The sequence below is a fragment of the Pogona vitticeps genome, chromosome 3 (genome assembly GCF_051106095.1).
Source record: "Pogona vitticeps strain Pit_001003342236 chromosome 3, PviZW2.1, whole genome shotgun sequence".
Classification (NCBI taxonomy): Eukaryota; Metazoa; Chordata; class Lepidosauria; order Squamata; family Agamidae; genus Pogona; species Pogona vitticeps.
The window spans coordinates 255,639,566-255,664,309 of NC_135785.1; the positions used below are offsets into that span (position 1 = coordinate 255,639,566).

General features: G+C 46.1%; 2 protein-coding genes across 2 annotated transcripts in view; one reads left to right on the plus strand and one right to left on the minus strand.

Annotated features, from left to right (window-relative positions):
* LOC144588092 (uncharacterized) overlaps positions 1-19,546 on the plus strand; it is a 94,331-nt gene extending 74,785 nt beyond the window's left edge. Inside the window, exon 2 of the mRNA XM_078390143.1 lies at positions 15,244-19,546. Coding sequence (XP_078246269.1) covers positions 15,300-18,845 — 3,546 coding nt within the window. The 5' untranslated portion in view covers positions 15,244-15,299 and the 3' untranslated portion in view covers positions 18,846-19,546. The remainder of the gene's footprint in view (positions 1-15,243) is intronic.
* PRSS23 (serine protease 23) lies at positions 221-23,588 on the minus strand. Its single transcript, XM_072993549.2, has 2 exons — positions 23,051-23,588; positions 221-3,047 (listed from the first exon to the last, which is right to left on the minus strand). The coding sequence occupies exons 1-2, from the start codon at positions 23,059-23,061 to the stop codon at positions 1,916-1,918; spliced, it is 1,143 nt and encodes a 380-aa protein (XP_072849650.2). The 5' UTR covers positions 23,062-23,588; the 3' UTR covers positions 221-1,915.
* Between the last annotated feature and the right edge of the window lie 1,156 nt (positions 23,589-24,744).

Consider the following 24,744-nt stretch of genomic DNA (forward strand, 5'->3'; position numbering starts at 1 on the left):
AATAAATGGTGGAGGGAAGAAATGAAGAAAGCAAAGGTTTGCTCTTAGAACTTCAGTTGTGCAGGTTCTGCGTTCCTTCTTGATGTCTTCTTCCATTCTGCAACCCCCATCTAAATGTAGAAAGCATACTCAAGGCGACAAGGGCTAAATAGGATTCAGAATTCTTCATCCCAAAACAAAAAGCAATCAGATTTTACAAACTGTACAAATTACAGAAAGATTAGTCCTCTTTCTTTATTTGCAATATTTATTCTCCCCACTGTAGGAAAGGACAAGAAGCTATAAGAGGGGGGCTGAAAAACCTTGATCTTTGATCACTGAAATCTCCTCTGGCAATTCCACCCATTTCTGAGATATCAGGAGCCACAAACCACATATTTTTATGCAATCTGTACCTGTTGCTCTATGGATTACAAATGCACTTTCTCTTAAAGCTTGCACTCCACCCTATCTGGAAATGGGAGCCACACATCATTTCCTGCTGACGGCTCAGGTCCATTCCCCCATTAGACAGACTTCCCTCCTCAACAACTGCAATGTACAATAAAGGTGTAAATTATACAGATTATTTTTGCCCTAGAAAGCTGTTTTGAGGCTGGGTCAGGTGCGTTTGGGATTGAGAGGGGCCGCTGCTGTCTCTGGCTAGCTCTACAAAATGAGCCCCAGGACCGACCAATCAGTGCTCAGCACAGCTCCAAATTTAAGGGGATGGAGTAGATTTGTGATTGACAAAAAGGCAATCTGAACTATAATCTGAAAAACGAAACAGTTGTGGGTTTAAAGCAGAAGAGGTTTCAGTTTTCTGAGGAAATGGTTGTGCGTATGAACAAAACGAGTACTTTTTTTGTATAGTGTACTTGATCAATTTGATATTAACCTGAGATCCTTAAGAAACTAAATTCAGGAGTTAATTACACTTTTTGCACATATTTTGCACTCCCACCAGATCATGGCACGTGTCCACCTCTAAATATAAGAGCTGCTTGAAACAGCTCACACTGTTGCTAAAATGGAACATATTTTAGAATAGAAGCCTTCTTATGATATAGCTCACATTATTAAATACATTCAGAAAGTGGTATGTTTACTGTTACCCCCCCCCCCCCCATCTTAGAGCATCAGTTGAAGGATTTTCTTCTCTTACATTCGTGCTCCGAAGAGCACCACACACAAAAAAGCCCACTGCTACACATAACAGGTCCAAAATTGGAAAAGCTACATTTCTGAATTAGAGCTTCCAGAATTCTATGTTGACTACAGAATTCTGAGAAAGGTAGCCCAAGAAACAGCTTTTCCAAGCTCTGCCCATCCCGGCTGTGAGTTTCGTTGCTCAGAATGGGAATGTAGGAATGAATACTCTTGTAAAAACTCTGGATGTGGCATTGAGGAATGCTACATGGCCACACTTGCCACGGTGAAGACTCTACCAACATTGTGCATCATGTCAGAGGGCTGGTCAAGTAGCACCGTCCACCCCAGGAAAGTGGCAAAAGGATAATGAAGGCATTTAAGGCAGTTTCAATCCTGTAGATTTTGTGCCAATGCAGAAATGTTGTAAGACAGAAAATATGCAAAAGGAAGAAGGCTACAGCCATGAGAAAGAACTGAGAAGCTTGTCGAGTGGTGGAGGAAGGACATGGTTCTCCCAGATCCAGAACTCTCCTGTATCTAGAGCTTGTCCACCTCTCTTTGCCAAATACACATCTCTAGCTGTATTTATTAATTAACACAAATTACCTTCATAAATACTGCAGACATCCCTGTTAATTCCTGCATCCAAGTATTTTTAAAAGAGAAATGCATACAGATTGGCAATATAGAAGAGTGTGGGTTTCCTTCCGCTCCCCCCACCCCTGCCGCCTTGCCCCCCCCCCACAAATAACCAGCCATGACGGTGCTGGAATGTTCATGGACTTTAGCCTTCTCTACATTCCTGATAATTGCCTGTGATCCAGTAACAGATCTGTGCGTATTTGAGGGGGGTGATGCGGACGGCCACGTTGAAGTCCTGGGGGGACCCATTGGTGTCCACCCACTGGTGTCCAGAAAAAATCCCAATAATTTTACGTTCCCATTTATGGTGCTGCCTCTTCCACATCCTGACATAAACTCCGGAACCACTGGCCCCCGGCTGGGCATCGCATTGCTGATATAAGAGATCGTAGGTCTCATCTCTGACATCGCAGAAACGGTAAACCAGGTTCCCGGGCCGGTCGTTGTCGTAGCCTGAGAAATGGATCCTTCCGCCAGGTAACTGCCTGGCGGATGGGCTGACTCCTATTTTCATGAACTTTCTCTTGTGAGGCTTCTTCAGCTCCAACAGGGCATAGTCATAATCCATGCCAATGTCGTTGGCATTCCCTTTGAGCCATCCTTTGGGGACATGGGTCCGTTTGACACGGATCCATTGGAATTTCATTCTCTCCGGCTCTGGGGAGCTGCTGACGTTTGCCCCTTTGCTACCATCTTTCAGTTTGGGCCTCAGGAACCCCACCCTTAGTTTCTTGGCTCCCTTGACATAACTTTTGCCATCGTGAATGCAGTGAGCGGCTGTCAGGACGTGCTTCTCTGCCACTAATGTTCCGGTGCAGCCCGTGGACAACTTCACGGAAGTGGAGAAGGGATAGTTCAGCAGGAAGTCCTTGCCAAAAATGTTAAACCTTGTGTCGTATCCGTAGATCTGTCTCTTGGTCCGAGACCGGCTTTGGGACCCGCTGTTGCTGCCGGTAATGATGTAAATGCCAACTTCCGTCTCCGTGCGTGAACCATTGGAGTACAGAGTCTCATAGGACAAATAGTCCTTCACCTCCTCGTAGGTGGGCAGGGGAGAACGCTTGTGGCAGGATGGGCCACAAGGCGACACCACTTCTAGCTTGGCTTCTGCATCAAACTGTGGCTTGTCTAAATTTATAGTCAACTGTGGCACGATGACCGGGACCTTGTAGGTCGGCCAAGTTGGCTTCCAGTGAGCACGAGGAGGTATAGCACCATTGACAGCCCCCAGGAGTAAGAGAAGAGTAGGTAGACCCAGCATGGTGAACATCAACCTGTGGAAGGCATGAACAATTCTCATGATTATCAGTGCGTAAACAATCAATGTACAGTCAAAATAACAATAATGTGCAAACAAAGCAATCCTTAGTTATGGCAATATAACTTTATGAAACTCACCTTTAAGCGAAAATCCTCCATCCGGCCGCCATTTTCGGTGCCTCTAAAGCGAGGCAACACAGTGGGTGGCCATTTTGGAACCGCCGACCAGCTGTACTTCGGGGCGCTCTCTCTCTCTCCCCTCGCAACTCCAGCCTGGGCAGGGAGACTGAGGCACCGCACTGCCACCCTGGCTGTGGCAGCGCGGTGCCTCAGTCTCCCAGCCCAGGCTGGACCTGCAAGGGGTGGAGAGAGAGAGAGAGAGAGAGAGAGAGAGAGAGAGAGAGAGAGAGAGCCAAAGCACAGCTGATCGGCGGTTCCAAAATGGCTGCCCGCTGTGTTGCTTCGCTTTAGAGGCACTCAAAATGGCGGCCAGATGGAGGATTTTCGCTTAAAGGTGAGTTTTTTTCCCATAGGAACACATTAAACATGTTTTAATGTGTTCCTATGGGTTTTTTTGCCCCGCATAGCGATGAATCCGTATAGCGACGATTTTTTCGGACTGGATTATTGTCGCTATGCGGGGCACCACTGTAGATTAAAATTTGTCTCTATAGAGATAAAAATGTGGCCTTCAAATATCTAAAGGATGACCATACACAAGATGAGACAGACTACTTCTCTGCTGAACCATCAGAGGTGGTCGTCTGTCACTCCATCCCTGCAGGGGCTGTATACCTGTCCTACATATTCACTTGGCCCTTTCTCAGGAACTCTCCAAGGTGCTGAAGCACACCTCCAAAACAGCCCAACACCGCTAAGTATCCATCTAAACCCTGGAGAACAAAAAAACTGGACTCACCAGCCAGCACTGGAATGAACTGCAGGAAAGCTGATTGAGGCACAGCATGGGGATGAACATCTTTAACAGCAAGAGCTTTCTGACATGGGACCTGGTGTCAGGCTTTTCTTCACATTAGCCTGGACACTCCTAGATCAAAGATGTCATATCCTATGTGTCAGAGCCTGGACTGAACAACAGGCTGAACATCCAGTGTCTCTAGAAATGCCTCTTCAAACAGCAGGACTGAAGGAGAAACCCAACTAAAACACACTGGGCTCAATGCATTTTTTTTCCTGATTCAGTGTGATCCAGTCTCTAAATTTTTACAAGGGCACTACTGATAACAGTTTGGGCTGATACAGACAGTCCAGCCCAAGGCCACTGCTTGGCAGTGATTTAAACCCAGATTTGGGAACATGGTAATATAAGAAATTTCCATATCCTGAATCACACTGTTGATTCATTAAACTGAGCACTGTCACCTCTGACTGGCAGTAGCTATCCAAGATTTCAGGCAAGATTATTTCTTCGCTGCTCCTGGAGATGGTTTATATTCCTCATGCACACATCTCCTGACCAGGCTCCACCCTGCTTAGCTTCCAAAATCAGCTGTCTGGTGAAGACATGTTCCAACACACTGTCCATGCCCCAACCTGATATCTCCATGTTTATTCAACTACAACTTCCACAGTCCTCGTTAGCCATTCCAACTGGGGATCATGGGATCTGCATTGCTAAAGATCCAGGGGGCGAGTGCCATGCGGAGGAAAGCTGCATGGCAGCCCACTAGCTCAAACAGCTTCCCTTGGACACGTAGTGACAAAATGCGCCATGTGGTAGAAACAAAGGAACAGCAAGAGAGACATGGTCTTGTTTAGATCTTGTCCAGAGGGAGGCAGCTGAGATAAAATATATACATATGTTTAAAACCCATCTCAATGGACTCAATATAAGCCATGATCTTATTTATTCTGCTTCCGGCATATTTCACTTGCAGGGCAAATGGCATGCACTCCTACACTTTCAGATTTGTATAGAAAAACAAAGTTGTTACTGCAGTTTGTTACCACTTTAACTACCTTGCCTCCATCGTATGGAATTCCAGGGATTCTAGTTTGGTGAAAGATGTCAGATCTGCTATTGGAGATCTCTAATGCTGCAGCAGAAGGTTCTAAGTGCTTCATCAAACAAAAAAACTTAATTTCTGAGGATGGTGATGACATTTGTTTTAAAGGAGTAACAGGTATTGAACTAGTATAACTGTCTAGTGTAGACACACTACTCCCCACCTTGCACAGGAAATTAAAAACATTACAAAACTAAACCAAGCACCGTTCATTTCTAATCATATCTCTAATTACTTTTTCCAAAGCCATATTTTATATCCATATTTTATGGATCTGCACAAAATATTTAATACAGCTGTGTGATTCCCCCCCCTTCCCCCTCCCCAAGATCTTGCAATACAAGCAGGCTATTCAATAAATAACTAAATAAAACAGACAGAGAAAGAGAGGGGAAAAGGAGAGAGATTCAGCCATATAGAACAGCAAGCATTACTGCACTATTGTGAAAAATGTTGAATTACCAGCCAGGCTGGAGCCAAACTGTCGCCTGGAGGAAAGGCAGAAAGGGAAAGTTGCCCACTGCCTATCAGGGTTATCCAAACAAATCAGGGCCATTAGACGCAGCTTATGCATTATTTAAACCAGGCTGAGGTTAAATCAACAATGGCTAAAGCAGCTTAGCATCATTCCTGAAATGTCTCGGAGGAGCAGAAGACAACCAGCCCCTGCCGAGGATGGCCACAGCTGTGCAAAGCAAGGATTGTCCTCCAGGTGTTGACAAAGTGCTCCACTTATTTTTTCCACCTCCAACTGCTTCACTTTTGGGGGCAGGGGAGTGGAGGGGAGTCCACTCCCTTGTCCCTTTGTGTCCAGGCACCAGAGCTTGGAAACTTGATCTCTTTTGACTACAACTCCCAGAATTCCACCATCGTGCTAGTTTGTTTTCTACTGCAGCAGGTGCCTGGCAGTCGGTGCCCTGCCCACTCGGGCAGGTGTCCCTTTGGAGACAGCATCTTGGCTTCCTTGCCCTGCCTCCTCTGGGAGCTGCCTCTGGAGGACCAGATAGATGAATCTTGGAGTGCCAGAAAGATGGACCAGTGGAGCAAATCAAGCCTGAACAACCTCTGGAGGCAAAAATGTCAAAACTGAGGCTGTTCTACTTTGGGCACACCATGAGAAAGCAGGATTCTCTGGAAAAGACACTAATGCTGGGAAAAGCGGAAGGCAGCAGGAAAAGAGGAAGCCCAAATACCAGATGGACTGACTCCCTAAAGGAAGCCACAGGGTTGAGTTTCGAAGAGCACAACAGGGCTGTTGAAGAGAGGTCATTTTACATAGCTGTCATTCATAAGGTCTCCATAAGTCGGAGGTGACTTGACAGCACTTAATAAAAACAAGAACAGGGTGCACAGCTGGTGCAATGTCATATTAAGAATACAGTGGTGCCTCACTATACAGTTACCCCGCATGACAGTTTTTTCGCTAGACAATGACTTTTTGCAATCGCTATAGTGATTCGCAAAACAGTGATTCCTGTGGGGGAATTTCGCTGGACAATATTTGGTCCCTGGTTCGCAAACCGATTTTCACTAGACAATGTTTTTGACAGCTCCCTCCATGCTCGCAAAACAGGTGTTTTCGGGACCTAAGCTTCGCAAGACAGCGATTTAAACAGCTGATCAGCAGTTCACAAAGCAGCTTTCCTATGGCCGATCTTTGCTAGACAACAACGATTCTTCCCCATTGGAACGCATTAAACAGGTTTCAATGCATTCCAATGGGGAAATGCTTTTCGCTAGACGATGATTTTGGTAAACAGCGATTTCAATGGAACAGATTATCATTGTCTAGTGAGGCACCACTGTATTGATTTGGGACTTTGGAGATCTGAGTTTAAATATCCATCGGGTGATAAAACTCTCTTGAGTCCTTCTGGCTCCCTGAAGGAATTGTGGGCTACAAATGTAATGAAGAATCAAAACTGGGCAAGGGGAAAGGGAATGAAGGATCACAGGAAGGCTGTGGCTAGTTCAGTGAACAGGAAAATTGTGGCGCCGTCAACATTTTGATGCAGGTCACATTCAGCAGGACTGTTTCCCTGCGGCACCCGATTCAGGTATCATTGCACTACAGCGTTCCTGACCAGATGGAATATTTGACGGGATTTGACTGCAATAAAATACTAGGTCCTGCATTGACGGGGGACCCCGTGGGCGTGTGCTGTCTTTCCATCTGGAAGAAATACAAGCGGTTCTATCCCCATTTCAGGAATACGACATGGAAAAAGCAGGGGTTCTTTTTCCAAGAGCGTAGGAAAGAAAAAACCACAAACTACCTTTTAAAAAACAGAATCTAGGTGAAACTGCTACAATATTTTAGAACGTCACTATTTAGGAGGTGTTCACTGAAACCCGCTAATGAGACACAAGTCCCGTAACATGCAGGAAGAGGGGGGGAAACCCTTGGGTGAAAAGAAAAGTCTCCATTACATGTTGCAATGAAGACAATTCCCCCCCACCCCCGGTAGGGCAAAAAGCCAGAAACAATTAAAACAAATTACAAAACGTGAAATCCAAGCACAGTTTCCGTCCTTGCCAAAATATCTGAACAGCTTTCCTTGGCTGTGAGACAGCAGGTTAAAAAACACAGTCGAGGGGGGGGGCTAAAGGGGACCGGACAGATGATGAGAAGCTTTGGCACCCATTTCAAACCGGAGCTGCACATACATTAAGACTCAGTCCATCGGGGATGGAAAGCGCCGAGCATCTAGAGCAGGCTTGTCCAACCTTGGCCCTCCAGATGTTCTTAGACTACAGCTCCCAGAAGCCTTCACCACCACCTCTGCTGGCCAGGATTTCTGGGAGTTGAAGTCCAAGAACATCTGGAGGGCCAAGGTTGGACAAGCCTGATCTAGAGCCTGCTCCTCCTCCGCAAATCCCTGCTAATTTGAGGCTTAAGAGAGGAGACAGGCTGGAAAAACCGAAGGTGACAGCGAGAGTACCCAGCCTGGGGCATCTGGCCAAAAATATCAGAAAGGCAACAGGTATTTGGGCACATTGGCTACAATGCACTCACACGGAAAAAGCAAGGGGATTGCTGTGTTATTTTTGTCACTAGTTGGCAGCTACTTTAGGAATCGCTTAGTCATGTTCACCTTCCTTCCCTCTCCCCCCCCCCTCTCCTTTCAAACAACAATTTGGATTCTCCATCCCACCACGAAAGGAGCATATTTTGGGATCCATTATAATAATAATTATTACCCAAAAATGCCAGTCAATTGAAATTATAACAACATTGACTGGTATTCTATAACAGATACAAGTTTTAATCAAAAACCTAAGTGTCTGTTAAGTATCGGCACAGTATGTGCGCTGTTCCTAATATTGATGGTTTTTGTAGCTCTGGTGATTTCTGAGATCTGCAACTGCTTATAGTACTGTGTGAAGTTTCTTGATACTGTTCCCAAAGCCCCAATGACTGCAGAGACCACTGAAGTGCGTTTCTTCCTGAGGCGAGGTATTTCGATTGCCAGATCTCCATATTTTGTTAGTTTTTCCAATTCTTTATTTTCAATTCTGGCATCCCCTGGAATTGCAAGGTCGATACAGACCTTCCTTCATTCTGTTACTACTATGTTGGTGTGTTATGTTCAAGGTGTCTATCAATTTGTATCTGGAAATCCCACAAGATCTTGACTTCCTCATTTTCTGACACCACCTCTACCTGATGTTCCCATGGGTTTTTGGAGGCTGGCAAGTTATATTTTTTTGTATAATGACCAGTGCACTAACTTTGTCACTCTATCACGTCTTTGTGATCTGTTTGTGCAATCTTTGGACATTCGCAGATGAGGTGTGACACAGTTTCATCCTTTTCTCGGCATAGTCAAGATTTGCTGTTAGCACTAACACCTTGAATCTTAGCTTTCATCATGTTGGTTTGGAGTGCTTGTTCTTATGCAACAAAGATCAAACCTTCAGTTTCTCTCTTAAGGGTCCCCAGTTTTCGCAATGCCCATGTTGAATTACGATCACGCTTTCCATCAATATTTCTCAGGTGTTGCCCATGTAGTGGTTTATTTTTTCAGCTGTTTAATTTATTTTCAAATTGTTGTTTTTTATATTGAGCCTTTGTTTCTGTTATGTTGAAAATATTCTTCGTTATCACTGCCGTAAGTAATTTTTCTCCACTTAAATGATCATTTAGGCTTCCCCCCCTCTACTACCTGCTGTATTTGCAGTCATCCACAACTTCCATCATCATAATCATCCTCATCTCTGATAATATTGGTGCCCATCATGATGACCTATAGCACAATAACACAAACAAAGCAAGGTGGCACAGTGTGATTGAAATCCATTTCCTCAACCATAAGGGACTGCATCCACAAAAGCTCACACTAAATTAACTTATCAGCCTTAAAAAGGTCATAATTCTTTGGTCTTTGGGCTCAAGCTCCAGGAAGCCAGATTTCGGCTGAATATATTTTTAAAAACTTCTTAACTGTTGGAGCAGTATGACAATGGAACCAGTGACCTCAGGAGGTCGTGAGTGCTCCAATATTTGGAGGCATGCAAGAGAAACTTAGACAACCACTTGACAGATATCCTTTGATTTATATTCCTGAATCGAGCAGAGGGTTGGACTCAATGGTTTTATGAGCCCCTTCCAGCTCCATGATTCTATGATTTGTGTTTGTTCCAAAAAGCAGCTACCTCACACTGAGAACTGCTACAATACATCAAGCTCCAAGCTGGTAGTAAAGGTAAAGGCAAAGGTTCCCCTTGACATTTACTCCAGTCGTGACCAACTCAAGGATGTGGTGCTCATCCCTGTTTCCAAGCCGTAGAGCCAGCGTTTGTCCGAAGACAGTTTCCATGGTCACGTGGCCAGCGCGACTAGACACGGAACATTGTTACCTTCCCACTGAGGTGGTACCTATTTATTGACTCACATTTTTACATGCTTTCCAAGCCGCCTAGAGTGGTCTGGTGGGCCAGATAGGCGGGGTATAAATCAAATAAATAAATAAATAAATTTCGAATGGCTAGGTTGGCAGGAGCTGGGACAAGCGACGGGAGCTCCCTCCATCACGTGGATTCAATCTTACGACTGCTGGTCTTCTGACCATACAGCACAGAGACGTCTGCGGTTTAACCCGTAGTGCCACCACATCTCTTCCAAGCTGGTGAAGAGGACTAAATATTAGACTGGATAGTGGAAGTCAAGTCCAGGGCTGAATTTCAAGCCCCCCAAAAAAAGCAACAAAGTGCTGGAAAAAGATGACCCCCTGAAATTTCAGAAAACTGTTGGTTAGCACTTATTGGCTAGATCAGGGATAGGCAACCAGGTAACTACCAATTTTTTTGGAAAAGAGATTCCAGAATCCCTAACCATTGGCCATGCTGGCTGGAGGCTTAGGAGAGCTAAAGTGGGAAACACCTGGAATGTGCTTAGTTTGCAAGCCTAAATCTAGGCACGGTGGATCAACAGTCTGATTCAAAACACTTCCGTGTGTTCCTACATTTCATGTTGTCACTGGGCTTCTTTGACCATCTCAGGTCAGCCATCATCTCTCAGCTGACCCACATAAACTTATAGAGTTGCTGTCCATATAAGATATGGTGGGGGGTGCATGTTTGCTATCCTGAGCCTCTTGAGCAAACAGCATCTGATAAACCACCAACAAGCTGACACTCTCATAACGTACTGGGTTATAACTCCAAATCCCCACCCCAACCAGTATCACTGTTCTACCAGGGATAATGGAGGTTGTAGTCCTATACATTTAGGAGGCCCTAGGCTGCAGAATTGATGCTTTTGAATTGTGGTGCTGGAGGAAGCTCTTGAGAGTCCCCTGGACTGCAAGGAGAACAAACCTATCCATTCTAAAGGAAATCAAGCCTGAGTGCTCACTGGAAGGACAGATCCAGAAGCTGAGGCTCCATTACTTTGGCCTTCTCATGAGAAGAGAAGACTCCCTGGAAAAGACCAAGATGTTGGGAAAGTGTGAAGGCAAGAGGAGAAGGGAACGACAGAGAATGAGATGGTTGGACAGTGTCATTGAAGCAACCAACATGATTTTGACCCAACTCTGGGAGGTGGTGGAAGACAGGAGGGCCTGGCGTGCTCTGGTCCATGGGGTCATGAAGAGTCGGACACGACAAAACGATGAAATGACGAAACGAGGCTGCGGAAGGGCATGATAGTTCAGCATGTAAATTCATAAGGTCAGTGGTGTCATTTATGGGAACCTTATCTAAAGCCACCCTGATCATAGTTGAACACTTTAAATCTACATTTACAAAAAAGAGAGGGAGAGATTACTAGCCCCATCTGTCCATACACACCTTAAGTTGTAATGTGTGGACAAAGGAAAATAAATAACTTTTGGAAAAGTTCCATGTCTCATAATGTAGGGAAAATTCATAGAGGAGCAGCCAAGTAGTTATTTACCTACATCAGTGGTTCCCAGTCTTGAGTCCCCAGATGTCCTTGGATTACAACTCCCAGAGGTTCTAGCCAACACAGCTAGCGGTGAAGGATTCTGGGAGTTATAGTCCAAGAACACTTGACAACCCAAGGTTGGGAATCATTGGCCAATTGTATTAGCTGTTAACAAATTAAACCACATGTTCCACTGGCAGAATAATTAGATTAGAACCCCACCTTCCATTCAGTTTTTACTATTAATGATGCGTTGCCTCCTCACAAACAACACAAACTCTTAAATGTTTTTATGGTGATTATAGACGGATAGTTAAATCCTCCCCTTTAAATATTCCTTCAGTAGCGTAGAAGCTTCTCTTTAACAGCACGGTCCTTATCTCACCAGACTCTCCTGAAAGGTACACGGATGGCATCAATCATGAGATTTTTCCCCCTTTCCCAATCATTAGCCTCTGTCATGGCCAAAAACAATGGGCACAAGTTGTCTTCCATTCAGCCAACACTTAGAAACACTATTCTTTCTGAAGCGCTGTTTCCCAGAATCCCCTAACCAGCAGGGCCAGAACTTTTCCAGACTCCCCCCCCCCCCACAGCCCCACTTGCCTTCTCCTTAGAGGGAGATCACAGCATTAACTAGGGTGGGGAAAGGGGACCATTGCCCCAAGATAGCAAAATTTAGAGGGTACCAAAATTAGAAATGTTCTCTTTCTCTCTTTTTTTTGGGGGGGGAGGGGAGGCAGAACCACAGGGTTGATCTTTTTTTTTTCTTCATGTGGGCTCACATCCACTGAGTCTTTTATACCCAAGAAACCCTGGTGAAGGCCTCCAGAACCCAGAACCCACTTGATAACATATAATTAGTAAATACACGTTAGGGTACAAGTGTATAATTCCTCTTGCAATCAGTTGCTTTTGTGAACCACTGTGAGTAAAATTCATTGCGGAAAACGTTGTGTATAAATAAATTGACAGCATTCCTTGGTTAAGCTTTTAACAGATTTATATTTCTGAAGTGCATTATCAGAATTGGCCACTAGAGGGAACCAGCGAATATTTCTCAGTATTTTCCTGCCCTGGTATTACTGTCAATGAAAGACTTGTGTAATCAGACTAAAGATAAAGAAGTGCCAAGCAGTAATGAGGAGTGCAGCAAATTCCTTTCATAATGCAACATTCTGAGCTCTGCTAATGTGCGAGCAGGGGTTATGTGGTTGTTTTGAATCATACTTCTAAAGGTCGAGGAACTCCAGACCCACAAAGATTCTCCACTCAGCCTACTGCCTTTTTTTTCTTATTTCTAACTACTGACCAGTGATTGGTTGGTTGATTGATTGATTAAATTTGTAAACTGCTTCCCATTAGTGACAAAGCACTACTCTGGGCAGTTTACAATAATAAACAAAACAACCAAAATAAAACTACTGTAGAACTATTTGAACCCAAAACAAGAGCTAACCAATAAATGGGATGGCGCTGAAACTACAGAAAAACAAAATGGCGGACAAAAGGTGGTCATCTAGGGTTGGTGAGGATAAGAGACAAAGAGCTGTTTAAGGCTTAGGAAGCTACTTCAGGGAACTAAGATCCGCTTAAGGGACGTGGTGGCGCTGCGGGTTCAACCACAGAAGCCTCTGTGCTACAAGGTCAGAAGACCAGCAGTCGTAAGATTGAATCCACACAGCGGTGTGAGCTCCTCTCGCCTGTCCCAGCTCCTGCCAACCTAGCAGTTCGAAAGCATGTAAAAATACAAGTAGATAAATAGGTACCACCACGGTGAGGAGGTAATGGTGTTCTGTGTCTAGTCGTGCTGGCCACGTGGCCATGGAAACTGGCTCTATCGCTTGGAAACGGGGATGAGCACCACGCCATAGAGTTGTACACGACTGGACTAAATGTCAAGATCCGCTTTGCAGACTGGGAAGCTTTTACACGGCACAAGCTGTTCAATCTCGCCGTGGCAGTATAATTCTTTTGCCTGCCTCTGACGAGGGCTTTAGACACCTTTGCGTACTTGCAGTCAAAGTTGTGAAACACTATTTTTTGAAGGTCTTTGTGCTCATGTTTACTTAACAAGAATTGTAATCCAATAATTCCACCCATCTGAAAGCAACAACCCCCAATATGTGCATGCTCTTATATAGCCCTTGTTTCTTCAGCTGAGGCCATATAAGAGCATATCCAAATTGTGTGGCGTTGAACATGCAGGCAATAATCCTTGTCACAAAGGGGCTATTTGAAATTAAGGTCTTTCTTTCTTGAGACACATTCCAAGAGACTTCCAAAGACTTACAGAATGCTGCAGCCCCGATTACTTTGCAATAAAGGAACCTTTATTTTTTTACAGCTGGTGGAAAGAGCAAATATCTCCTGGGTGTGCCCCAGCATCGCAAGCGTGATGTGAATCAGCTGTTTTCGCATGAGCTGTATGTACAACACAGCCACTCCAGCGTTGGATTTGCAAGTCTCCTGGCCACCCAGCCTTGGGTAGGGCTTTCATTACCTCATTAAAGAATGAGTTACTTTGGCCGGACATTTGCTTTTAATCAGTGTGGCTTCTGCAGTCTTCAATCAGAATCTAAGAACAAAGAAACATCCGGCTATTTTGGGCCAGACGGAACGGAGGCAGGGGGAGACCCGGGGCAGCATAGACTGGGTGTGTTCACCAATCAGTAGATAAGAAGTTAAACATTAATTTCTTCCGAAAGAAATAGCTTTATATGCTACCCTTTGAAAGTTTCCAAATAAAACTAAGGGCAAGCGACAACGAAGACTGCCAGTGCAATGGTGCTCTTGCACTCTGAAGCCACAAGCAAACTCCTTTCCGATAACAGCAGAATTTCAGTGTTTGGAATGAAACTTCAAACTGATCCTATCATTGCCAGTCCGGTTTGTTACATACAGCACTGATGTTACCTGTCTGTCATGGGTTTGGAGGGAAAGTTCCATCCTATGGGGAGTGGAAGGCGGGACATCAGGAGGAGGGGCTGTACTGTATATATAGGTGAAGCCTGTGTGGAGAAGGAGACGCTGGGATGTGAAGAAGCAGCAGCTGGGAAGAAGAAGCTGGTGTGGGAGTCTGTGTGTCAGACAGGGTACTACTGTGTGTCAGAGTACCAACCTGATAGGTTCAGGTGTCTGTTGGTTAGCCAGAACTGATAGGTTCAGGGTCTGTGCTTCAAGTTAAGGGTTCTGTGTGAACCAAACTGTATGCATGTATGAATGAGAGTAAGCCACGTTACTTTATCTTATTCACCTGATCGTTTTATTTTTCCCTGTGTGTATTTAAATAAACCTTATTCTTTTTATTGTTTGAAAATCCATCCCTGGTCTGTGTGACTTCTTACAGGGAATGGTTGGTGGCAGCTTAGTTAACGTGTGGCAGATCCCAGTAGGTCTGGGTTTGTCACATTGATTGGTGGCAGCGGTGGGATACGACTGGTCCAGTTGTCCAGTGGTCCAGCAAAGCCTTGGCAAGTGTGCCCAGAGCAAGGGGGGTCTAGTCAGGGACAATCTGAGGCGCGTAGGTAATCTTCTAGGTGTACCTCACGGGGAGGTGCGCTAGTGGAAGAACGTGCCAACTGGGGAGACTAGATTAGGGTGCTCTGAGGCAGCCTGGTTTTGGCGGGAAAAAAGCTGAGGCAAAATTGTGTAAAGTAACAGTGATCTAGCCTGTCTGCTGAGAGGCCTAGCAGAGGGGGGTTGGACTCTGGCTTGCAACAGTTGCAAGTTAAGTGCTGAAGAACAGCAGCAATCTATAGAAGGCTGGTTCTGAGGCAAGAAGAAAAAAAAAAGTGGTCGTTTTATTTTGAGGCTTGACTTTTTAAAGCAGCCTGTTCTGAGGGGGGATTATGCCCTTGACTCGAAGCCAGATGGCAGAAATGGGTGAAGTGAAAGACCCCCAGGTGGACCAAGGTTCTGAGGATGAATTTGGCTCAGTGCAAGGTGACAGCACGGGAGAACAGAACCCAGAACTCAGAAAATTGCTCATAGCCCAACAGCATGAACTGAGGATGAGGGAAATAGAAAGGGAAGAGAAACAAAGGCAAATGGAAAGAGAAGAAAGATTGGAGAGAGAGAAAATGGCGTTTGAAAGGGAGAGGGAGAGAGAGAAAATTGCTCTGGAAAAAGAAAGAATGGCGTTTGAATTAAAAAAATTGGAACTGATGAACCAGAACAATAATAACAATAGGGATTCTGAGGGAGGCCAATTGTCTAAGGCTGACCTGAAGAAATTCCCTGTGTACCACAAGGGAGATTGTCCTGAGGTGTTCTTTTCCTTAGTGGAAAGAGCGTTTGTGGACTTCTCAGTGAGGGAAACTGAGAAGATGACCATCATGCGATCTTTAATCAGTGGTAGCCTGGCTGAGGTCTATGCCGAGATGCCTGAGGAACTGATGAAAGATTTTGCAGAGTTTAAAAAACTGGTGTTTGCAAGACATGGGATAAATGCGGAACAGCTGAGACAAAGATTTAGGTCAATCACCAAAAAGCCAGAGCAGACTTTTACCCAAGTGGGGGCCCAATTGGTGAGGCTGCTTGAGAAATGGCTATCTCAGGAGGGGACAGAGACCTTTCAACAGCTTAAAGATTTGATAGCGCTGGAACAGTTCTATTCAGTCCTGCATGGGGAATTGAAATTCCAGGTGAGGGAAAGGAAACCAAAATCTGTGGCAGAAGCCGCCGAGATTGCAGATTTTATTCACCAGATAAGAAAGCCCTTAGGTGAGGAGAAATCTGTAGGAAAACCTAAAGAAACCTACAGCAAGTACTCTCAGGGACCAGGGAAAAGCCAGCAAGGGGGAGGGGCCCATGGTGAAGGGAAGCCCTCAGACATGAAACCAAGACCTCAGATTTTGGAGGGAAAACCAAAGCAGGATGAGAAAGACTCAAAATACACCAGAAAATGTTATTTCTGTCAGGGAAAGGGCCATCTAATCTCAGAGTGTGAGAAATTAAAGCAGCTAAAAGGAATGGTGCCTCAGGATTCTAGTGGAACCAAGCCAAAAGCTGTGTTCTGTGTCCAGAAAGAGCGGGGCTCATTGTCACTGAGGGAGCCTGTTGCCATGGCGACTCAATCTGGAACAGCTACATCTGCTGATCAGGCTGAGGAAAATGGTCCTCTTGGGGAGGTCAAGCGATGCTTGCTCGTGAGAACAGATTCTCAGTTGTTTGAGACAGCAGGGGTGGACGTAGGAATACTTGACCGTCAGTATAGGGGGCTGCGGGACACTTGTTCCCAGGTGACCCTGTGCCATCCAGATATTATTCCTAGGGAGTATGTAATCCCAAATGAGAGCATGAAGGTGGCAGGGATTGAGGGGCAGATAATCTCACTGCCAGTCGCGGAGGTACCTGTCAACTTTCAAGGCTGGAGGGGAGTTTGGCGGCTAGCGATTTCATCGACTCTGCCAGCAGCCGTGCTCGTGGGAAATGACCTGGCTGAACATGTGAAAAGGGTGCTAGTGATTACACGTTCACAAGCCACCACGGGGACAGTTCAAGGGGGTAATGATGAGCCAGAGACGGAAGCAGAGGGGAGTTCAGAAGCTGTGGTGGAAACCTTAACCACAGACAGCAGATTTGGACAGGAGCAAAAGGCAGACGCCACTCTCCAAAAGTGTTTTGAACAAGTGACTGACGCCCAGCTGACACCTGAAACCCCAGTGAGATTTCTGGAGAAAAAGGGGATTTTATATAGAGAGACCCTGAGGAATATCTCAAAAGGGGGAGATGGGATCAGAAGTCAGCTGGTGGTACCTGAAAAGTATCGCCCCATGATCTTACAAAGGGGGCACTCTGACGTGTTTGCTGCGCACTTAGGGGTGAACAAAACACAGCAGAGAATCACACAGAATTTCTACTGGCCTGACATAGGGAAGCAGATCAGGGAGTTCTGTAAACAATGTGATGTGTGTCAAAGGCAGGGGAATAGCCGCGACAGGACCAAAGCAAAGTTGTGCCCTTTGCCTGTGATTGACACTCCGTTCAAATGCATAGGGGTGGATATTGTGGGACCTTTGCCCAAGGCCACAAAGAGGGGGAACAGGTTCATTCTCACCATTGTGGACCATGCCACGAGGTACCCTGAAGCCATACCCTTGACTAACATTGAAACTAACACAGTGGCAGATGCCTTGGTGGGGTATATGTCCAGGATGGGATTTGCCTCAGAGATAATCACAGATTTGGGCGCATCGTTCACATCAAAGCTCATGAAACGCTTATGGCAAATCTGTGGAATTAAGCACAAGGAAACCACTGCTTATCATCCTGAAAGTAATGGGTTAACTGAGAAGTTCAATGGGACTCTAATGCGCATGATTAGGGCTTACTTGGCAGAGAATCCAAACAATTGGGACCAGAAGCTGCAATCCCTTTTGTTTGCTTATCGATCAGTGCCACAAGCCAGTACCGGGTTCAGTCCATTTGAACTTTTATTTGGGAGAAGGGTGAAAGGGCCCCTTGATTTGATCAAACAAAATTGGGAGCAGATCACCCAGGATGACCCACAAGACGTTGTGACATACATAGACTCTTTAAGGAAAGACCTAAAGAGAAACCTAGAGCTAGCAGCAGAGACCCTGCAAGCTCAAAAGGTCAGAAAGAAAGCTAGGGATGACCAGAGAGCCGGGGAGAGGCGCTTTGACCCAGGGGAGGAAGTGCTTTGGCCCAGGCCCTGCAAAGAAAACAAACTGCAGCTGGGTAGCCCAGAAATAAAATACTTGGGTCACTTGGTAGGGGGAGGAGTGATAAAACCCCTAGAGGCCAAGAGAGAAGCTGTCCGTGATTGGCCTAGACCCAACACCAAGAAAAAGGTCAAATCATTTCTTGGGTTGGTGGGCTACTGCAGAGAGTTCGTCCCGAGGTTTAGCGAGATTGCGGCTCCGCTGACCGATCTGACGAGGAAGAAGACTGATGACTGCATCCCGTGGACCTGCGACTGTGAGGAGGCGTTCCAGAGGTTGAAGGAGGCGCTCGTCCAGTATCCAGTGCTGCGGGCTCCAGACTTCAACCGGGAGTTCATCATCTACACCGATGCGTCTGACAGCGGGGTAGGAGCAGTTCTGTGCCAGGAGGATGAGAATGGTGACCAGCATCCAGTGTCCTACCTGAGTAGGAAACTTCAAAAAGGTGAGAGACATTTGGCAACCGTGGAGAAGGAGTGTTTGGCCATAGTCTACACGATCCAGAAGGCCAAGCCTTACATCTGGGGAAGACATTTTGTTCTGTGCACTGACCATTCACCATTGCAATGGTTAAAGACAATGAAAACCCACAATAGCAAACTTATGAGGTGGGCTTTAAACCTACAGGACTATGACTTTGAAGTGAAGGTGGTCAGAGGGTCAGTGAACTGTGTTGCTGACGCCTTGTCAAGAAGACCTGAAGAATGAAGACGGCGAAAGAAACATGGACTATGTATATATGTTGACAAAAAGTTAAATGTACCTGTTTTTTGAACTTGGTTTGTATGAATAAAGGTAAATTGATGTAATGTATATGGTAAATGTTTAAATGCCTAATTGCTATGGTTAACTTAGAATGTAAGTATAAGTAAGTATGATATGGTATGTATAACTGTTGTTGTGTGTTTTATCCAGGTTGTTTTTTGGTGAAAAGCACCTTAGCTTTCCCCCTACAAAACAACTTATAAAGAGGGGAGGTGTTACATACAGCACTGATGTTACCTGTCTGTCATGGGTTTGGAGGGAAAGTTCCATCCTATGGGGAGTGGAAGGCGGGACATCAGGAGGAGGGGCTGTACTGTATATATAGGTGAAGCCTGTGTGGAGAAGGAGACGCTGGGATGTGAAGAAGCAGCAGCTGGGAAGAAGAAGCTGGTGTGGGAGTCTGTGTGTCAGACAGGGTACTACTGTGTGTCAGAGTACCAACCTGATAGGTTCAGGTGTCTGTTGGTTAGCCAGAACTGATAGGTTCAGGGTCTGTGCTTCAAGTTAAGGGTTCTGTGTGAACCAAACTGTATGCATGTATGAATGAGAGTAAGCCACGTTACTTTATCTTATTCACCTGATCGTTTTATTTTTCCCTGTGTGTATTTAAATAAACCTTATTCTTTTTATTGTTTGAAAATCCATCCCTGGTCTGTGTGACTTCTTACAGGGAATGGTTGGTGGCAGCTTAGTTAACGTGTGGCAGATCCCAGTAGGTCTGGGTTTGTCACACGGTTTACATGCTGCAGATGTGCTCTTTCGCACAAACGGCAACTGAAGTGCTCGATCTGTTTCTCATCTACAGTGCCTGTGATTGGATGTGTGGTATTGCCACAAACAAAAAGCATTTTTAAAAACCCATGCATATAGAAATCTAGTGTATCTGGGAAGGAGCTGGATTTGAACTGTTCTGCTTAGCAGCTAGTTGTTTATATGCAGGGAATGGTTTCCTTTGAAAGATCATGCAGTTACAAGAGCCTCTGTGCACTCTGAATTCTGAACTGCTAGTTTTTAGAAACAGGTTTGCTTCTTCAGCAATTCCTGAGACACAGAACGTGGAGTTTAAGAGGTGTTTTAGAGCTGACAATGATATGGAGGAACAGGAGGTCCTAGCCTGTGCTTCCTATTTCTTCATATTTATGTTTCATCTGAAGTGTAATATTTAGGACATGGTGTAGCTGATCAAACACACAGCTTGAATGTATTGTAGGTGGAGAATCTCCTCAGCACTTCTAGCAAGTGGCCACAGCAACAGTTGAGCCAGTTGTTGCCTGTGGGACATCAGAATATAGCTGGAGTAACAAAGTGGATACCTTGCTCAATTTATTGTGCACATCTGCCGTGTTTTCATAATACTCACACCATCGAACCCTGGTATTTATCTTGCAGTGCAAAATCGCTAAACAAAAGCTAGCTAACCTACAACTTGCAAAAGTGCATAACTACAGCTAGAGAATAATCATATCTCCATGCCTTCTTAAGCAAGTTCTGCTTCTAATTGCAAAGCTGCTGCCTTGTCAGTTTCTACTGTTAGATGAAAAAAAACCTGGAGTTAATTGTCCAGGAATGGATGCTTGGCAAGAACCCAGTAATACCTCAAGAAAGACATCGAATGTGAAGCAGAACCATCAGGGTGCAGATAGATTCCCGGGACACCACAGCTAACAAACAATTCCCTAGCATCTGTCGTGTATTATTGTACGTGTCCAGTCCCCTACTCCACGAACTGCTGTGCAAACCTCCATTTATGCTTCTCCGGGTTAGAATATGCTGTGTAACCCCAACTCAGATTATTTCTCCACATGGCCTAGTCCAAATGAGATATCTTCCCATTATCTGCTGTTGATCCTTTTAACTGGAGAGTCATGCAGACAATGTGATGCAGCAAAACCCAGGAGCACAGGCAGCTGGCCATATCTCAGTACCCTAATATTGTCAGCACGGACTGGCAGCAGCGATCTGGGGATTCAAGCAGAAGTTATTCCTAGCCTTAACTGGAGATACCCGGAGACCTTGTCCAAGCAAATTACAGGCTGTACCATTGACATAGAGTTCTTTCTTCTATGCTTACGGTTACCCTGCCTTTAGACGAAGGCATTCCAAGGGCGTTTAGTAAGTTGTTTAATAACACTGAGATTCACACTACATATTTAAAGTGTGCCAGGTGCTTCTTATGCTTGCTAAGCCACAGCTGGAAAGTTCACCCTGTGCTTTCAGTCTTGGCGATAAACTGGGAGATTTATTGGTGGGCACCATCTTCTGTCTGACCTCTCTCTACCAGCTATGCAGTACTCTTCAAGTCCAACCTGCTACAGCAGGCAGATTTTTCACAATAATTTAGTAAGCTAGGTCAGAATAGAAACAGAGGAAACCCAGCCTTTACTGAGGCCGTATAGTGAGTTTTCGGCTGCAACGGAGATTTGACCCAAGAACTTCTCAGCTCACACCCTTAGCTCCTAAAAGAGGATCAAAGGAAATCATGTGTCCAGCGCTCATGTCACAAGCACTGGGAGGCTGCTTTGATCTTGGCCGGGATCATATTCTTAATGCCAATTATTTGATAACCAAAATTCTTTCTTTAATGCTGGTTGTAAAGGTACATTTAATAAGAAATTGGGCTTGTTTCACCAATGGCTTTCTTTTCCCATTACAGAGATCAAATCTGGTAAAAGGGGAAAAGATGTATATCTCCTGGCAAAGTTTTGCAAGTTTCAGTTTGGACAGAGGTACAGTATGCCGTGGTTGGCAGAAACACATGTTAATGATGCAAAAAAGAGACAGAGATTTGCTTATTTCATGTACTGCACAGAAGTTATTTCCTCAGAGGCACCTTCATAAAATTCCCCCCTACATCCAAGAGATTAAGAGGGGAACATTCTTCGAAGATCAGCTTCTATGAAGTCATTTCTACAAACTAATTTAAATAGAATCCATATCTGTGGAATCTGGGAGAATCCAAAGAGAGGGGTCATAATGGCATGGCGTGGTGGTTAGGGTATTGGGCTGAGACGTGGGAAATCTACACACCCGTCTCCACTGAGACAGAGCGACCCGGGGTCAGTTGTTCTGACTCACCCTGACCTACCTCACAGGGTTGTTGTGGAGGTAAAATAGGGAGGGAGAGGACAAGGGCTTGTGCTCACCGGTGGGAAGCAGGATAGACCTAATTCATCATTAATTAATTTGGAGCAGGGAGAGAAAGAAAAAAGTGATTCAAAGTGTCAGGAACTATCGTGCAGCTTGTCCACCCCTGGCATTGGAGTACGAGGCTCATCATCGCCAGCCAGCCCAGTGACTGGGGGATTATGGAACCTGTAGTTCTACACTGAAGAAGGGAAACCATTCGGGAGAGGTGATTGCCTTGGACCGGCACTAGATCTCTGTCCGGCTGGTGTTCTGTACACTTAAACGGACAAAGATAATTGAAGTTCAGGTGGGTGGAAAAGTTTTGGGAGGGGCAGCTCTTTCTCTGCCCACTTCCAATACCCATTGAGTTCAATTCTCGATGAAAGTTTAACTCAGTGGGTGCAGAGCCTTTGAGAGGGACCTGATCTAAAACCTTTGGGTTGCCTCCAGTTCAGTGCCAGAGATCCAAAACCGAGGGATGCCATGAAAAGTAGCTTTCTTGAATCCTGCCAGCAGCATGGAAATTATTATTATTATTATTATTATTATTATTATTATTATTATTATTATTATTATTATTATTATTATTATTATTATTATTATTATTATTATTATTATTATTATTATTGCAACTGCAACCTTTTTGCAGTCCAAAAAAGTAGCTTTCCAAAAACGCTCGGAAAAGCCTACTTACTCTGAAAAGGGAAATAATGTTTCCCCACCAAAACAGAAAAAAAATACCAGCATCCCTAACTTCGGAGGATCCCGCTCCCACTCAACCACCGACAGAACAGCGGTGCCTTCCCGACACACTCACGCAGATTTCTACCCTCCGACCCGCACACATGGGCTTCGTTGTCTTTCCGCCGCTCTCCTAGAAGCGTTCGCCTTTTGGAGGGCAAAAAGCACTCGCGCCTGCTTAACTGGGGGAGTTCTGTCCGGCCGTGCCCAGTGCGGGCTTCCTCGCGAGTAACCCTGCCAGGACCGGCCGCTTCGGTCTGGAGCGACCCGACGAAACTTACCTCTCCACCATCAGCAAGTTGCGCTCTTTGCCCCGAAAGCAAACTTTTAAAACTTCTTCATCGTCATCATCATCAGACAGGTGAACAAGGCTTTCGGTCCCATGCCTTCCAGGTTTTCGCCGCTGATGGTGTCTGTTTCTTTGGTTTTCCCCCCACCAGCCTTCCTTCTGGCCCCACAACCGGCAGCGATGCCCTCTACGCCCCGATGGCTAGCCTATGGGGCAGGCGGCTCTTCCCCCCCCCCCTTCTCCAAGGCACCGATCCGAATCCGAATTTTAAAAAAAAACCAAGTAAGGTTTGCAGGGTGAGCAGCTGGAAAACGCCCCGCAGGTGCCACCCCGGAGCTCCCCCTCTTTCTCACCCCCCCCAAACAAACAAACAAACCAACGAACAAACTTGGGCGCACCGGCCCGGGCGCGCAGGCGAGCCGATGGGGGGCGAGCGGCGAGGTGAGCGGAGCAAACGTTCCGGGCGAAGCAGCAGCCGGTCCTGCGGCGCAGGCGCCATGGGTCGCGCTCCCTAGCCACCCCCTTTTTTTCCCCGGCCACTCTGTGGCCCCTCCCCTTCTCTCCCCCGCCCCCCCCACTCCCGCAAGCGCCCCCACCCCGCCCCACCCCGCTTGGGGAACCCGGCCGCCCCTCCCTCTTTCCCTCCCTCCCTCCCTCCCTTCACAAAGACCAGCTGAACTTTTCTGCCCCATCTCTACTTCTCCTGGGGGGGGGGGGGAAGAGATTTGCAATTTTTAAAAAGTTACGGGGAATTCTTCCCGAAAGTGATTTAGGGAGGGAGGTGACCAAAAAAATAGCTCAAGCCTTTCTCCCCAGAGGACCCCCCCCCATCTCAAAGGCGAAGGGCAGAGCAGCTTCTGGAGCGGTGATCTGGGGAGGAAGGGTTGGATGTGATTCTGCCCCCTCCCCATCCTATGGACGCAGCGCAAAGTTTGCACCCACTTCTGTGCCACGCGGTCGGCAAAAAGGAACGCAGATCGAAGAGCGCTCCGAAATCCACAGCGTCAGGATCGGGGGGGGGGGGGTCGCATTCCAGAAAGAAGGGGAACCAAGGCATGAATCAGTGCCCTTGGAATGTCTTGGTTCGCTTCCCAGCGTCCACACGGGGACGGCCCCCCCAGGGTCGTGAAGGCGAAGCCTGCCTCGGGAAGCCCCCGGACGGGGTGCCAAGGGACTCACTCGCTTCGGAGTAAACAGGCAGAAAGTCGCCTTGTCGGCTTCACCGCGCTTGGGGGCTTCGAACCCACCTAACTTTCAGGACACCTGCAAGGGGATGAAGAGCCACAGCAGGGTGACATATATCGGGGAGGTCAATGACCTACATTGGTCAATGACCTTCGATTCCAAGTATGTAAGGCTGGTGGGGACCTATTCAGATTCCAGGCACAAGGACTTTGCAATGTACTCCCTCCAGTAACCCCGGGGTTTAGCAGGATCCAAATTGATTCCAAACTTCCCAACTGCACAACATTATTGTAAGGGCAGAGAACACTCACACTTTTCTTTGAGGACTTGAACACCCCTTAGGGATGTTGTTTATTTTAAGACTCTCTACATTAAGTGGAAGGGGGGGTTAGACCTCTTTTTAGTTATGTGAATGGCTCTGTTGTAGTATTCTGTGTTCAGTTGTTGCTTTCTATGCCGACCTCTCGGTGATGTGTTTGAGGAGCTGCAGGATGCTGCCCA